This window comes from Ictalurus furcatus, chromosome 25, assembly GCF_023375685.1.
Source record: "Ictalurus furcatus strain D&B chromosome 25, Billie_1.0, whole genome shotgun sequence".
In the NCBI taxonomy this organism is placed as follows: Eukaryota; Metazoa; Chordata; class Actinopteri; order Siluriformes; family Ictaluridae; genus Ictalurus; species Ictalurus furcatus.
Genome location: NC_071279.1, coordinates 600945 through 617294, shown reverse-complemented (window position 1 = coordinate 617294; position 16350 = coordinate 600945). Strand labels below are relative to the sequence as shown.

The window sequence follows — 16350 nt, the reverse complement described above, 5'->3', positions numbered from 1 at the left end:
GATAACGACCCCAAACACACCTGCGTTATAGCTGACATCTAGATGAACACGTTCCAGTTGGTTGTGTGACTGTAAGTCATTCCCTTCAAATGCTATTGAGCTTTAAATTATGGTATATTTTGTGTATGAGCTCATGCAGTAATAAAATACATGACAAATTTTATATATGATTTAATAGTTTATTTTGATAAATATCAGAAATCTAAGAGGTGTGCGTTATAGCTGACACCTTGATGAACACTGTACAGTTGGTTATGTGACTGTAAGTCATTCCCTGAAAATTCTATTGAAGTTAGAACCGTGTTTAACAATGTCGTATGTGACTTTACAGACGGTCCCTTAATTTCCGCGAATATCGAATATCGAACGTCCAACGTCACACCGACTTCAGTCCAGCTCAGTACGTCACACTTTTTTAAAATTAAATAAACAAATATAAATATCGCGAGATTACCAAAAAAAATGCACTTATTTGAGAAAGCTATGGGCTTTATGAGTTTAGATGGCTGGTAAACAAAATAAAACATGATGTATAAAAGGAATATTTTGATGTTTCAGGCCAGTAGGCGAAATGTGGCGCATTGCATCGCCATGGCAACACGCAACGCTCTCGCGCCAACGTCGCCTCTGCGCATGCGCACTGCTCCGGCACTGCAGAAACGTCATCATGATCGTCATTATCTTGATAGTGATATCTGCTCCTGAATACCGAGAAAGCACGAGTTCACGATGAAGTGATATTACAGCAGGAGAAACCAGACATTAGGCATTATGTAAACATTAGGTATTAATTACATGTGTTTATGTGACGACTGAACGTGACTTTTAACACTGACAACTAAACGTGTTCTAAATTCTAATATAATACGTGGTGCAGGCTGGAGAGATGGATGACACGTGCAAGGAGGGCAAACTCCTCTCTTTTCTTTTTTACCAAGCTGTGCGGGACCATAAACCTGTGTGGATGTTGGAGGACATGCGCAACATGGAGACATTTCACTGGGAAGAAGACACCCGGCAACGGACATACACTCCTTCCCAAGCACTTCTGTATGCCATCGTGCACGACCACAGAGCTTATGCACGATATCTACTGAATCAGTTCTCAGACAGCGCTCTTGCCAGGCCAGGTGAGCATTTCTGCTGCTCTTCATCATCTGCCCCACACCTGGCCATGGCTGTCCGCTATGACAGGAAGGACATCATGGCTCTCATCCTTCAGGTGGCACATAGAATGCCCACTCTGCGCTCATACATGAACCGAGGTGGATGTGACCAAATGGAGGATGGCAAAACCCCACTTCATCTAGCATGTGAGCTATCACGCTCAGACGCCGTCATGATGTTATTGGGAAATGGGGCTTCACCGCAAGCTGAGGACCACAATGGTATGACACCGCTGGATCTCATCCTTGAGCAGCTTTGGACCTCCAAAGTGAACACAGGTGCCAGGAGGATGTGCCTTGAGAACCTGCTCATGTTCATGCCTGAGGTGCGGTTCAAAATGAAGAGCTCACTAGAAAAGGATCCACAATGCTGGTCTAAAGTTCTGGGAGAGGAACAGTTTAACTACCTCGTCGGGAGAATTCCAGGAACGCTCTTTCTCATAGCTATGCAAAGAATCCTGTCTCAACTGCCACCAGAAGAATTTCCAAAAAGTCTGGACAAACTACCCATTCCGGCTTCTCTGAAACCCCTAACTCAGCCCTTAATGCAGTCCTAACAGTGGCCTGACAGTCCCACTGAAACATACTTGGAAACTGCTTGGAGTTTGTTTGTTTTGTTTTGTTTCTAATTTATATCAATGTGACGCGCATGAATTTGACATGTTTGTATGTGTGTGGGGGGGGCGGGGTGTGTCATGAATTGAAGATCAAAATTATCACTGTAACTTGAGTAAGCAAAACGTCTTCCTGTTCTCCTATTAAATAATGGAAACACCTCTTTTTTATTTATTAAAAAAAGGACAATATTTTTATATGACTAGAAATATATGAACAAGAAATGTATGTATTTCCTTATGGTTTTAATGATTATGCAAACTAATTAAATTTTACTTTTATTCTTTCCGGGTTTTACTATTGAGAACATGCTTGTATGTGTCTTATTGGAAAACTGGATGATCCTGTTGACTTTTCCTCCTCACTTTTTATCTACATGGCTTTAAATGCAAAAAAATGTAAACAGTCAAAAGACAAAAGACTGATCTTGATCTGAAATGCGTTATACCATTATAATGTTGTTGTTGTTTAATGTGTCCAACTGAAAGGCAGTAAAAAGACAGATGTCTTCCCAGAGACTTACTCCCATAAATCTGTTCACTGGACAGAGCTATAAAATATATCATTTTTCATTTTCAGTTTTAAGGTTTGTTTTGCACTATATTATCATTATACAATTATGACCATACAGCTATTGCAAGGGAGACAATTATTATATGAAAATCTGATCACATGCCTGTCAACAATATTTAATATGCAAATCTGAAAGTGTTTTGTTTTTTTCTTTGTACTGTCCAGCTGTGGTTTAACTGTAACCATTATTATGTCAAGTTATTTACCTCATTGTGGACAAAAGAACAAGGGTTATATGAATTTGAAAAAATCTTTCTGACCTCTTCTGACATCATTTTGAAGTGTGTGTGTGTGTGTGTGTGTGTGTGTGTGTGAAAGAGAGAGAGAGAGAGAGAGAGAGAGAGAGAGAGAGAGAGAGAGAATAAATGAATGAGTAACTACTAATCTGTGACAGGTTTCTTAATCCTTTCCCCTTTCATTTTATTCATTAATACATTTTCATCAACCACTTGATCCTGCAGTGGACCCAGAGCCTGTGCTGGGAACACTGGTCATGAGGTGGAAATATGCCCTGAATGAGACGCCTTATGATTATATGTGTGTTTTATGAACTATTGCCAAAATTCAGATTAAACACAGCAAAGAATTAGTCTGAGTAATTTTTTTAAGCAGTATCTTTCATGATCCCTTTGTTTATTATGCTGAGTACATTTGTCCTACCTGACCTCAAAACAATGGAACATACCTGAAAAATGTTTATGTAGGTAATAATAATAATAATAATAATAATAATAATAATAAAAGCTTTTCGGGGGCCAAGCACCCAGACTCAGTGATCCGCACATTCACAGATATGCTATAATTGTTGCATAACAATCAAAGGAAAACAGCCATAACTATAGGCAAAGTTATTCAAGAATGATTTAGTAGTTTTATGCATTTGCCAGTCCATTATGGGAGAACGGTTTTGAATATCAGAGATCCTTTGATAAATTTTGTTCAGACAGGTCTCAAGATAATTTGAGCCACATTTGGTGAAAATTGGACAAAATGTGGAGGAGGAGAAGCAAAAATGGCAGTTAGATGTAAGCATTTTTAACATGTTATTTTACCTTCTGACCAGTATGTGGAGCTGTCACCAAATTTGTTTCACAGCCTCAGGCGATGGAAAATAGAATGACAATAGGGTGCCTATTGAAATAATGATAAAGGCAAGATGATACATACATACAAATTACAAATGAATGAAAACAAAAAACCTGCACATTAAATTTTCCTTGCTTTTTAGAGTTTAAGTTCCACAACAGCACCTCTCCCGCTGTCTGTGTGTGGATAAGGGTCATCCTAAACTGATCAGTGCTGGGGCCTGCGCTCGTTAAAGACACTTCTGTCCACAATTAAGAATGAAGAGGTAATAATGAACCAATGAACTAAGCAGTAAATACATCTCTGCATTTACCAGTTACAGTTCACTTCCGTCCTGGAAAAAAAAGCAAGAAAATTGAATGGTTTCCATCAAGTAATAAGAATTGGCTTAATGGTTTCCATCAGATTCCCTTACGAATCTCAAAGAGGAATTTCAGGGCCTTTTTTTTATGACAAGTGTGACACTTGTCATCTGGATAAAATTAGATCAGGAACTATACTCACATGAATTAATTACCTTTTTTAATGTCTCACAGTAACTCCTGACTCCCGACCATAGCTTATTTGTATTAGTGTGAGTATATATCAGTTCACTTTTCTCTGGATAAGAGTGCCTCCTAAATGCTGTAAATGTAAATACATAATTTTCTGCCCTTTCGAAGGAGCAGTGAGAATAATCACTGAATGCTTACTGGGCCTGTGCACCTAAGACCTATCCAGGTAATAACTGCAGCTGGAGTGTTTTTCCCAGGCTCTGATGATGCCATTTGAACCAACTAAACTTTTCTGCTCAAGTGCGGTGATTTGCCCACCTTGTTGCCATGAGTTCCACAGCTTGAACACTGGTGCATTGTAGAACAGCCCTGCCAATCTCATGGGCTGATGTAGCATGAAATGGATTGGGCACTTGTCCAGCAATATGAGGTAGAGGATCCAACTTTAATTTTGCCTACCATGTGATGTATTCATTGCCATTGCTGTGCTGTGCTCCTTCTTTACCCTCTGATCTACAGTGTATTTTGATGTTGAGCTACCAGCAGGGTATTTGCCCGATGCCCTCTGCTAGCTCTGTTAATCTGTGTTCCAATGTAGCAAGGGCATTGTCTTCCATGGAACTGCTCAAGTGAGTCTTCTGCCTTGCCCAGATGTACACTCTCAGAAAGGATGTGTTAATATCCTACACACTTTGTGTGTTATTATTGCACGTTGCAACATGATTGGGCAATCATTTAACACATGTTGTGTTGGTCACTTGTGTAAAATTGTTTTTCTTTTTTTTATCACATTTATTGGATAATTTAACACAACATGTGTTGCAATAGTAATAACACAAAAAGTGTGTAGGATATTAACACATACTTTCTGATTGTGTTTCTCCAAATAAATGTAACAGTCTGTCCGTTTGAAAACCACTACCTCCACCTGAGGCGAATTCAAACAGTCCGCACTGAGTTTATTTGACCCAAGCAGCTGGGCTGAGGTGTCAGGGTGGGGGAGGGGTGCATTGATTCAACTGTCCGTAAAAATGAGGCGACCTCCCAAGACACGTTCCTGTCTGAGGTCAACGAGGCGACCTCCCAAGACACTTTCCTGGCTGAGATTGACGATATGTCCTTCCACTCCAAGTTCCAGTCTGTAACCAAAGTCACGACCAACCAGGATCTCCTCACGCTTGAAACCGATGTCACGATCAACCAAGTTATGCTCCCGCCAGAGTCTGCTGACACGGACAACCAAGTCCTGCTCACACCCGAGTCTGCTGACAAGGATGACCAAGTTCTGCTCACGCCCGAGTCTGCTGACAAGGATGACCAAGTCCTGCTCACACCCGAGTCTGCTGACAAGGATGACCAAGTTCTGCTCACGCCCGAGTCTGCTGACATGGCCGACCAAGTTATGCTCATGTTACATGAGCCCAGGTTGGTCATGTTAGACTCTGGCGTGAGCATAAATTGGTTGGTTGTGACGTTGGTCTCAGACTGGAACGTTGCGTGGAAGGTCACATCGTCGATCTCAGACTAGAACTTGAGGTGGGAGGATACCTCGTCGACCTTTAGCAGGAACTTGGCGTGGGAGGTCACCTCGTCAACTTCAGACAGGAACTTGGCATGCGAGGTCGCTTCATCGACCTCAGACATGAACGTGTCTTGGGAGGCCGTCTCTTCAACCTCAGACAGGAATTTGGAGTGGGAGGTCGACGAGGCGACCTCTGACAGGAACTTGTCTTGGGAGGCTGCCTCCTCGACCTTGGACAGAAACTTGGCTTGAGAGGTCGCCTTTTCGACCTCGGACAGGAACTTGGCTTGAGAGGTCATCTCTTCGACCTCAGACATGAACTTGGCTTAGGGGGCTGTCTCTTCAACCTCAGTCAGGAACATGGCTTGGGAGGTCGTCTCTTCGATCTCGGATGGGAACTTGGCTAGAGAGGTCGCCTCTTTGACCTCAGACAGGAACATGGCTTGAGAGATCGCCTCTTTGACCTTGGACAGGAATGTGGCTTGGGAGGTCACCTTGTTGACCTCTAGCAGGAACCTGACATTATGCTGGAGCTCTGGGGAGGAGATCGCCATGTTGACCTCCAACTGGAGCTTGGCAGTTGAGACCACCTCGTGGGTCTCAGGTTCGAGCTCTGGAGATGAGGTCGCCATGTTGACCTACGGCTGAAGCTCTTCAGAGGAAACCACATAGTGGGTCTTAGGCAGGAGCTTTGAGAAGGAGGTCACCCAGTTTGCCTGCTCATAGTAGGTGGTGAACGGCAAGTCAGGTTCATCTCTGAGGCAGGCCTCCCCCAAAAGATCCTCCAGGATGGTGCAGGATTCTGAACTTCCGAACATATCACGAATAGTCCCACAAACTGCGTTACATTCTCAAGATCCCATGGCCACTAGACGCTTCACCCACTGGCGTGCTGGGCCATAAAACCGGGACAACAGGAACCTTAGCCATTGCTTCTCACCGGGCTTGGGGTACGCTAGGCTTGCAAAATAGATCTGGCAGTCAACAAGAAACTATTCAGGGTAGCCTGATAACCCATCATACGGCTCTGGGAGATCTATGACAGTCCACTGAAGAAACTGGATCGAATCCACAGCTGGGACAGTTTGCTTGGTTTCCCTAGCATGACGTCTCCTCCTCTTTCCTGCTGCTACCATGTTATAGGCAAAGTATTCTGTCACGTAATGTAGGCGCAGGACAGAAGCAAATGCAGGTATGGTAGTTTAATCAAACAATAAGGAGTACAAAGGATCAGGCTAGGGTTAAACGATCAGGCAGACAGGTTAAACAAGGCAGAGCAGAGGATCGGGGTCAACAGGGTAAACAAAGTCTATAACCAGAAAAGCAAACACAAGACAAGGCTTGGAAATACGACAGAGACTAGGTAACGGAGCATAATACTTCACAAAGTTCTTGCGTAGAACCAGTCTCTTATATGTGTGGTTGTGAGTGCTGTGAATAGGATGCAGGTGTGCATGATTAGAGTGAATGTGAGTGTTCTGGGAATTGCAGTCCATGACGGCCATGTTTGTAGGCCGCTGTGCAGGATGGAAAATGTAGTCACTGGTTTGCTGTGATATGACAACAAACAAGGGACACAATTGAACTGGTTAATTTGTCTAAATTCAGTTATTACTGTGTCTTGTGCACTATATGTAAACATCTGTTGTGTGAAATAGCTTATTCAGGGCAGTGCTAAATAAAAAAAAACCCAAAATGATATTTTATGATTCCTCTTATTTTGTTGTTTTTTAATTATTAACATTCTGCAAGGCATTTGTAAACTTATGACCTAAACTGTACTAATCAATCTGTTCTCTGTGTATTTTGTTAGTATTTGTGTTTTCTGGCCTATAGCCCACTGGCTTAAATTTACCTCACAATTTATCTCACTAGCTTAAATCAGCCAGGTACCTCTCTACAAGCAGTTCTATGTAAAGCTGGACTTTTAGTGTCGAGACGTGATTCTGTATCTGAAATGACATGTGATGTATGTGCCCAAAAGATTTCCAGGGCAACTTATTACAGCTCAGGAACACCATAGCATGTTTAACCTACGACCCGATAACAATGTTGAAGTTTAGCAATAAGGATAAAATAAATTATCTGTGAGGAAAAGTGTTATATAGACACTGTTCCTTGCATTCCATGACTGTTTTCTACAGAAATATAACATGGATCTATTTTTGACATGTATATGAAATACACTGCATTGTATTATACCTTGTATTGTGTGTGTGTGTGTGTGTGTGTGTGTGTGTGTGTGTGTGTGTTTTATGGTAATAAAATATAATCTTCAGTAAACCAAACAAAAATAATGATGTTTAATAAAAATAAATAAAAAATAAAACTTAATGTTGGTGTCCACTAAGAGTAGTGGATCATGGTGTGTACTCTAAATAATAAGCTCAAAACAAAAGTAACCTAAACAAAAGAACAAAAAACAAAAAATCTTGTTACTATGCCAAACTTGCGCTCAGGTGATCATCGTGCGTTCAATCTGCCACCGATGCATGTAGTTGTTCTGGTCAGTCAAGTAATGTGGTGTACAGAAAAACACTTTCATTTATGAACTGAAAATACAGCGTGCAGAAGGACTGCATGATAAATGCAGCATTGAGATACCACGTTCATTTTATCTACAACTTCAACTGTGGTTTGCATTCAAACGTAACCTCTTACATTCCACAAAGGCAAAAACCATGGGTGCCAAATGAAGAAAGTTTAATGCTCTTTCTATCTCACATTTTTGAAGCCACTGTGATGCGTCATGGTTCGGAACGCTTGTCTGGGACAGTGATGTCATCACTACGACTGGTAAATCCTGTAAATGTCTCTGCTATTTAAATTTAGTGGTCAGCACGTTCATCTCACACCCCCAGGGTCGGGGGTTCGAGTCCCGCTGGGGCCCTGTGTGTGTGGAGTTTGCATGTTCTCCCCGTGCTGCGGGGGTTTCCTCCGGGTACTCCGGTTTCCTCCCCCAGTGCATGGTAGGCTGATTGGCATGTCCAAAGTGTCCGTAGTGTATGAATGGGTGTGTGAGTGTGTACTGTGATGGACTGGCACCCTGTCCAGGGTGTACCCCGCCTTGTGCCCGATGCTCCCTGGGATAGGCTCCAGGTTCCCCGTGACCCTGAAAAGGATAAAGCGGTAGAAGATGGATGGATGGATGCATGTAGCAGTAGCACTATCTGCAGTTAACATTTATTTTTGTTTGCCAAAGTATATATTTTTGAAGAATCTGATTTCATTTTGTTCTGATTATTTGCTATAAAAGAATATCTTGGTGGCCAAAAATATTTTTAAACCAATGTTTTAAAAAGCAATAATGTATTAAAATATCAGTATAGCCACAAATGTTCAAAAATGGCAGATAGAAAAGAGATAGCCAAGTTTTTATATTTGGTGCCTCATAGAAAACATGTTAAATCCTCAGAGATGGGACACTGGGGACCCTGGAGCTTCTATAACTTTTACATTGAACCCTATTGTAGCTTTTCTATTGAACCATAATGCAATTTACTGATTTCACATAAAATTCCCATAATGCAACACATCTTACAGTTTTCTACAGTATGATGATGCTACAGTATTTTAACACCCATTTTAAGGTAAGTGACTGTATTCAGCACAGTAAGAGATAACAGTGTGTCACTGGCTGTTGTTCCTGTTCTACCACCTTCCACCAAATTACAGGAAAACACATCTTTCAAGGGCTGCTAGTAAGTTCAGATTTCTTTTTCATTGCAGCAGTGTGAGACAGAAAGGTTATGTCTTCACGGCTTCACAACATGACTACCTTTGTTCCTCGTCTGTGTCTTTATGTGCTGGGGCTAACTGTGATGCTAGGATTGGTGGCACGTTGTGATGTAAATCGGTCTCATTTTGGAGCTTATTTACATGGGGACATTGTCTTTGGAATTCTGGCATCAGTTCATTCTAATATAAAAGACCTTCAGGATCGGATATGTCCAGAAATGTATACTTGCAAAGAGTCAGTATAGAGTAGAATTTAATGTTCTTATTACATTTTGTTTTTGTTTTGTTAAATCAACAGTGCTACTTTTAATTATGCCTCATTTTAACCCGGTCTTGTTTTTTTTTCTTTTCTTTTCTTCTAGCTTTGATCTAATACCATTTGTGTCATCTTTAGCTGCAATTCACACAATTGAAGAGATCAATAACTCTAGCTTTCTTCCCGGGATTAAGCTTGGATATCTGATATGTGATCCTTGTGCATACGGGACCAAAGCTTTAGAGTGTGTGGAGCGCATGCTTGCTGTTGATGGGTCACCTACAGTCCTCTCTGACTACTCAAACTTCACTTCACCCATAAAAGCATTCTTGGGTGAAAGATACTCAGAACTGTCTATTCCTGTGGCAAAACTACTCAGTCTCTACATGATCCCCCAGGTAAAATATACTGAGACACTGTTCTTATCAGCTTTTCTGTAGTTTCCTGGCTCCATCTTATCACCCGACTTAATGTTTTCGAAAATTGTTTACATTTATTCACAAATTGTGCAGTAGTTTAAATTCTATTTTCCAGGAATGCTTCTTACACAGTTCTTATTTTGAAAATATACAGCAATTGCATAAAATCACTGAATCTAGGTATGTTTCGATAAAGGGTTTGTGCACGTCATTTTTATGTTTTACAACATCTGAACAACTAGGTATTTAAAAGGTAAAACAGCATGTAAAGAAATCATTTCAATACAAATGCAATTTTACATAGCTCTTTTTATTATTTATTCATTGTAAAATGTTTGAGCATTTTTGTGACATGTGACAATAAAGCTTAAGACTTCTACTCAGTACATTAAATTGAAAAATATTCAAGGTCTTACAGTTTGATGACGATTCTTTAATGAGCCCACATGTCACACCGAACTGAATGTTATGAATGATATCCTATCCTATAACGACTGTTTCCATTTTAATTGTTTATTTATAGAAATGTTTCTTTATTTATGCATCTTAATAAAACTTAGAGTATAATAAAATAATTAATAAATAGATTTTTTATATCCTGGTCATTCAGATTTCCACAAGATTCTGCACAAAGTTGACCTCATCATTGACTTTCATGTACATTTGAACTGTTTGTGTATAATCAAATATAATCATTTTTATTTAGTGTGATAAGATATTTTAACCCAGTAACATATTCAACAATTCAATTTAACAAGTTGACTGATTTATTTTCTCTTTGTTGAAAATGACTTTTTTTTTTTAACAGATAAGTTCCACTTCTACTGCACCAGCACTGAGCGATAAATTACGCTATGCATCCTTCTTACGTGTTGTTCCAAGTGATGTGTACCAGACTCAGGCACTGGTAAAGCTCATGACACATTACTCCTGGAACTGGGTTGGGGTGGTTACCCTTGATGATGAATATGGCAGAGCAGTCCTTGAGAACTTTTTGCAGGACGCACAAAAAGAACAGGTGTGCCTCCAGTTCCATGAAGTGTTACCAAATTACCTAGGTTTTCTAAATATGGACGAGAAGATAAAGATGGTAGCTGATCGTATCGAATCCTCAAATGCCACAGCTGTTCTGCTTATTCTAAGACCAGAACTTGTGCAGATGCTCTTTAAGGAGATGATTAAGAGAAACATTAGGCGGGTCTGGATAGCTAGTGATGCCTGGTCTACAACAAACTTCTTAATGAAGATGACAGACATTAACAAAGTGGGAGACATATTTGGTTTTACCTTTGTCACTGGGGACATTCCTGGTTTTGAAGGCTACCTGCGGAACCTTAGACCAAGTCCAGGAGCAAGGAATGATTTCATCAGTGAGTACAAACAAATGTCATCCAACTGCACCCAGAGTCAGCAATCAAAGAACTCATTTCTTTTGGATTGCAATAAGATGGACCTTCACAATGTGGATCTGACAGAGACTTATGGTCAGAGAGTGGCGGTCTATGCCATTGCTCATGCCATCAAGAAACTTTTAAAATGTGACAGCACTTCCTGTACTGAAGACACTAACTTCCTGCCTTGGAAGGTAATGGTCAACACACTTGGGTGTAACACGTTACAAAGTTAATTTTTTTGAGTAATTTACCCTGATAACACTGATAGTCAATGTGTAATACCAGTAAAACATTTAGGATGAAGAAACTCAATGCTTACTGTAGCTAACTGTATTTATAACAATTAGGAGGCTCCGTTGATCATATTTACATTCATACACCATTTATCAGAGCATTTCCAGCAATCGAAGCTAGAACTGTACCAAAGGGAACAAAAGCTCACAGGATTAACACAGGCAAGTCTTTAACCACAAGCCAAAAACAGGAAAAGTGAAGTACATTGAAAAGTAAACAGAAACAAGGACATTCTTGCCAGTGACAAGTGTCAGTGTGTAGATGCTTATCAGAGTGCAAATTCTGATAATAATTAGGTCATAGGTTTTCTGACAAGTGTATTTGCATGGGGTCCAGCAAATGCTGCCTATGATTGGTGCTGGAAAGCAGAACGTAGCAAATACTTGGGTGGAGACTCAATCACACTAGCTCGGATTATACAAAAGAAAAAGATTATAAAAATGTAAGAGAAGCAATGTCCAAAACAGCTGACACGACAGATTAGGTTACTGGACTATATGATCTTTAAATACAGCACTCAAAACTGTGTTTTTTATGTTTTAAAAATATTTTCATCCTTTTTTATGTTCAGCTTATAAGCATTCTTCGTCAGATGCGCTTCACCTTGGACAACCAGACATATTTCTTTAATAAAGATGGTGATTTTGAAAACGGTTATGATCTCATCACGTGGAAGAAGGATGGTGATGAAAGAGTACTTGATGTGGTGGGAAAATTCCTTATAAGCAGTAACAACGTCGATGTCTATGAGGACAAAATCTCATGGTTTAACAACACGGTGAGAGAAAAATAAATGCTATTCATCTTAGAAACATCGTATATATATATATATATATATATATATATATATATATATATATATATAAAGCATTCATATGTTATGTATATAATTAACACAACTACATCGTTAAGGATTGGATTTTAATGAAGTTACACCTCTCTCTTCACATCAAGGTTCCTGAGTCCAGGTGTTCAAAGCGTTGTCCACCAGGCACATACAAGCACATATTAAATATAACATGCTGCTATACCTGTACCAACTGTAGTGCTGGATATTATTCTGACCAGGAGGGTGAGTACAACTAAATGTGTATAAAACATTCCTAAAATAAAGGACCTCAGAACCTAGTAAGATTTTAAGGTTAGCAGAGATTTTCTTAAGGTTATCACTTCAGAAAAGGTTATGAAACCATTTTCTATGTATTCTCGGGGAGCTATTTCATGCTTAGCTTGCCTAAAAGATACATGGCTTCCCTTGTAAACAATAATAGCTGAACATAGCTAACAATTATATCATACATTGCTTTATATGAAAACTAAGAATTAGAACAAATTACACTCCACAACACCCATCTTTCTCATGTCCCCACTATCTGTTGTTTTACATAATTTTTCAAATACCTCAGTCCAACTAATCATATTTAAAGCAAAATCACAAAATAAAGGCAAGGACCACAGACCTCTCTCATCAAAATTTTGGTTTTATCAAGTTTTGAAAATAATCCAAACCAAACCTCCAGATCAACAAAGGAATGGCTTCACCAAAACATGTTCCAATCCAATATATGGGGTGACCTGAAGAGGGCTGTGCACAGAAGCCGCCCAGACAGTTTGACAGAGTTAGAATGGCAAAATATCGCCAAGTCAAGTTGTGCAAAACTGATTAACTCTTACCCAAAAAGATTGAATGCTGTCATAAAATCTAAAGGTGCTTCAACTGAGTATTACTTTAGGGGTGCGCACACTTATACAATGTTTGCCTTAATCCTCCTGTATTTACCGTTATGATGTTCCACTTTTTCTCCACGTAGATCAACCATCCTGTACCAAGTGTATAAATGGAACTTCTCCTCCTAATTCAGCGAAATGTGTGGAATGGAAGCTTGGGATTTTGGAGTGGTCTGCAGCGCATTCTATTGTGGTGATGATTGGAACAGTAATAGGCATACTACTGTTAGTGTTCTCAATTATACTATTCATTATATACAGAAACCATGAAACAGTAAAGATCAACTTCATTCTGTTATGCATCATGGCAGTAGGTCTGATTGTAAGTTTTGGAAGTGTAATAGCTTTTTTAGGCGATCCAAGCTCCCATCAGTGCATGGTACAACAGGCCATGTATGGTCTTGGATTCACTCTCACTGTATCATGCATTCTGGTTAAGGCCTTTGGCTCATTCTTAGTCTTCATGTCCTATGACCCAAATAGACAGCTTTTCTTAAGCAAGTTTAATAGGGCTTTTGTCAACATAGGCCTCCTTACTGGTGTTCAAGTCCTAATTTGCCTCTTCTGGTTTATATTTGATCCTCTCAAAGTTGATGAATACGCAACAGACCATATTACCATGATCCGTCTGTGCACTCAAGGGTCTACATTTGTTGGCTTTGCCATGATGCATATATACATTGCTGTTCTAGCTATACTTTGTTTCTTTTTGGCCTTCAAAGTGAGAACAAGAGAGACTGAGCCTACAGTCTTCAGCATGCTCTTTCATTTGTTTGCCTGGCTTTGTGCTGTTCCACTCTTTGTCACACTAAAGGAACAACGACCCACTATCCAGCTCTCTGCCATTATGGTCTCCAACTACGGAGTCTTGCTCTGCCACTTCACTCCAAGATGGTACAGGATATTATCAGAAAATACATTGAAGCGAACTAAATCCCAACAAGTGTCTTTATGTACCAAAGGGGAATTACAAGAGTCTTCATCAACATACACCGATCAGTAATAGCATTAAAACCACCTGCCTAAAATTGTTTAGGTCCCCCTTGTGCTGATAAAGCAGCTCTGACCCATCGAGGCATGGACTCCGCAAGACCTTTGAAGGTGTGCTGTGGTATCTGACACCAAGACGTTAGCGGCTGATCTTTTAAGTCTTGTAAGGTGAGGCCTCCATGGATCAGACTTGTTTGTCCAGCACATCCCACAGATCCTCAATCAGATTGAGATCTTTGGAATGCATTTTACTTAATATTGTTTTCTTAACAATAAATTAGTGACACAAGTCATGTAATTTTATTGACATCAGTAACTAATCAAATTACATAAATTTAAAATGTAATGTGTTACATTACTGCGTTATCAGAAAAAGTCATTGGAATACAGTAACACAGTACACCAACTCTGGAAATTATTAAGAACACTAATCTACCATTAAATAACTGCGGGACTCTGGATATAACAGGATCCTCGGCCTACATTCAGACAGGGCGGTATCCCTGGAAATAACGCCGGTGTATATCGCTTATATATGCGCTCGGCATGGAGCCAGTTTACGACGTCACGAGTGTCACAGTAACAATATTATATTCATAAGGAGTATATTCTTTTTATATTATAATAATAATAATAATAATAATAATAATAATAATAATAATAATAATAATAATATTCAAAAGAAGTAAATGATCTTAAAACAGAATATATTTTTCAAGGCACACTAATTGTATATCTAGTTCCACTAACAGGAGTAAAGGGTATTTTCATGCTTGTAGATAGTATTATTAACAAAGTGTGACTTATAAAATCAATACAGAAGTAGTTGCAGGTCACAAAAACAATGTTTATCAAAAGTCATATCATTGCAGGATTTTAACTGTATTGAATATCTTTGGTCTGAATTGAAAAGCACAAACATAATATGTAAAGCCTCTTGAAATGCTGTGCATAGAGGACAAAATCTAAGATCCTTCATCAACCTTATTAAACAGTATAGGAAGAGATATTTAAAATAACAGAATACAGCATTTCATTGTACTTAAATGTCACAATATGAGTAATTACTCTTTTTTTGTATTATATTTTCCATGAAGGGTGCTAATAATTGTGTGGTGTTTTTCATTTACATGAAGTGCAGTAATTCTGAAAACAATGTTTGCCTTTATTGTATGAAACAGTTATTGTATAATTAAAGTTTTGTTGAAATTATTTTGGATATTATAGAAAATCTTTTTTTCTGTGCTGTAACATGTTAATTATTTGTACACATACTCGCATAAATACAGTAAACAGTTTAAAATATTTTCTTTTATATGCCACAATCAGGTCTCAGGGATCACATTTTTTCCCCCATTCTGATGTTTGATGTCAACATTAAATGAAGTTTTTAAGTTTTGAACATAAAATGTTTCTGCATGATTTTTTGCATTGTGCTTCTGCCACATGATTGACTGATTAGACAACATCATGTGGAGGTATACGGTTGTTCATTAGATGTTACTAGTATTACATACTAGTAGTAATTAGGATGAAGAAAGTAAACCAACAGCCACCTTGTTTTTTCATGAGATTAGGCTCTTACGTGTGCACTTTATACTTTTAGCGTGGCCATCTGTGCATCCTAAGAGCATGAGTCTCCAATCCTCCTTTATCCTCTCAGCCACTTGACTATTCGAAGGCACAGCACAGATGAGAATGCACTGTTTCTATTCCTAGGTGAATACAAACTGGGAAAAAAAATCTTAATAAAAAATACCAAGACTAAAATGACAGCCTAAAGAATAAGGAGTTTGGGCAGATTTAAATCATTTAAAGGAGCATCATCTTTTTTCGAAGGCTAAAATCCAAAAACAGCAAGAAGACAGCATCAGTGGGCATGGTGGAGAAAGCATAAATGTTATTAAGGACTTGCTATTTTTCTTCTAGACAACTCTGAGCACTTCATAAAATCAACATAAGGATATCATTCTGATCACCGTGATGGGCTGCTCACCTTCCAAAGGTCAACTCTTGGCTGGAATCTGTAACCACCAAGACAAAGCTCTGCAGTTTGGATCATACGAAAGCAACAT

At 39.2% G+C, this 16350-nt stretch overlaps 2 protein-coding genes across 2 annotated transcripts; both read left to right on the top strand.

The window, feature by feature from the left end:
* The first annotated feature begins 642 nt into the window (after positions 1-642).
* Positions 643-2088, top strand: zgc:112001 (uncharacterized protein LOC550384 homolog). The gene is made up of 2 exons (XM_053614857.1): positions 643-784; positions 878-2088. The coding sequence occupies exon 2, from the start codon at positions 887-889 to the stop codon at positions 1721-1723; it is 837 nt and encodes a 278-aa protein (XP_053470832.1). The 5' UTR covers positions 643-784; positions 878-886; the 3' UTR covers positions 1724-2088.
* Positions 2089-9132: 7044 nt separating this feature from the next.
* Positions 9133-15973, top strand: LOC128601468 (G-protein coupled receptor family C group 6 member A). The gene is made up of 6 exons (XM_053614695.1): positions 9133-9429; positions 9557-9848; positions 10678-11454; positions 12129-12335; positions 12512-12629; positions 13369-15973. Exons 1-6 carry the CDS (start codon positions 9206-9208, stop codon positions 14286-14288), a joined length of 2538 nt encoding a protein of 845 aa, XP_053470670.1. The 5' UTR covers positions 9133-9205; the 3' UTR covers positions 14289-15973.
* The last annotated feature ends 377 nt before the right edge of the window (positions 15974-16350 follow it).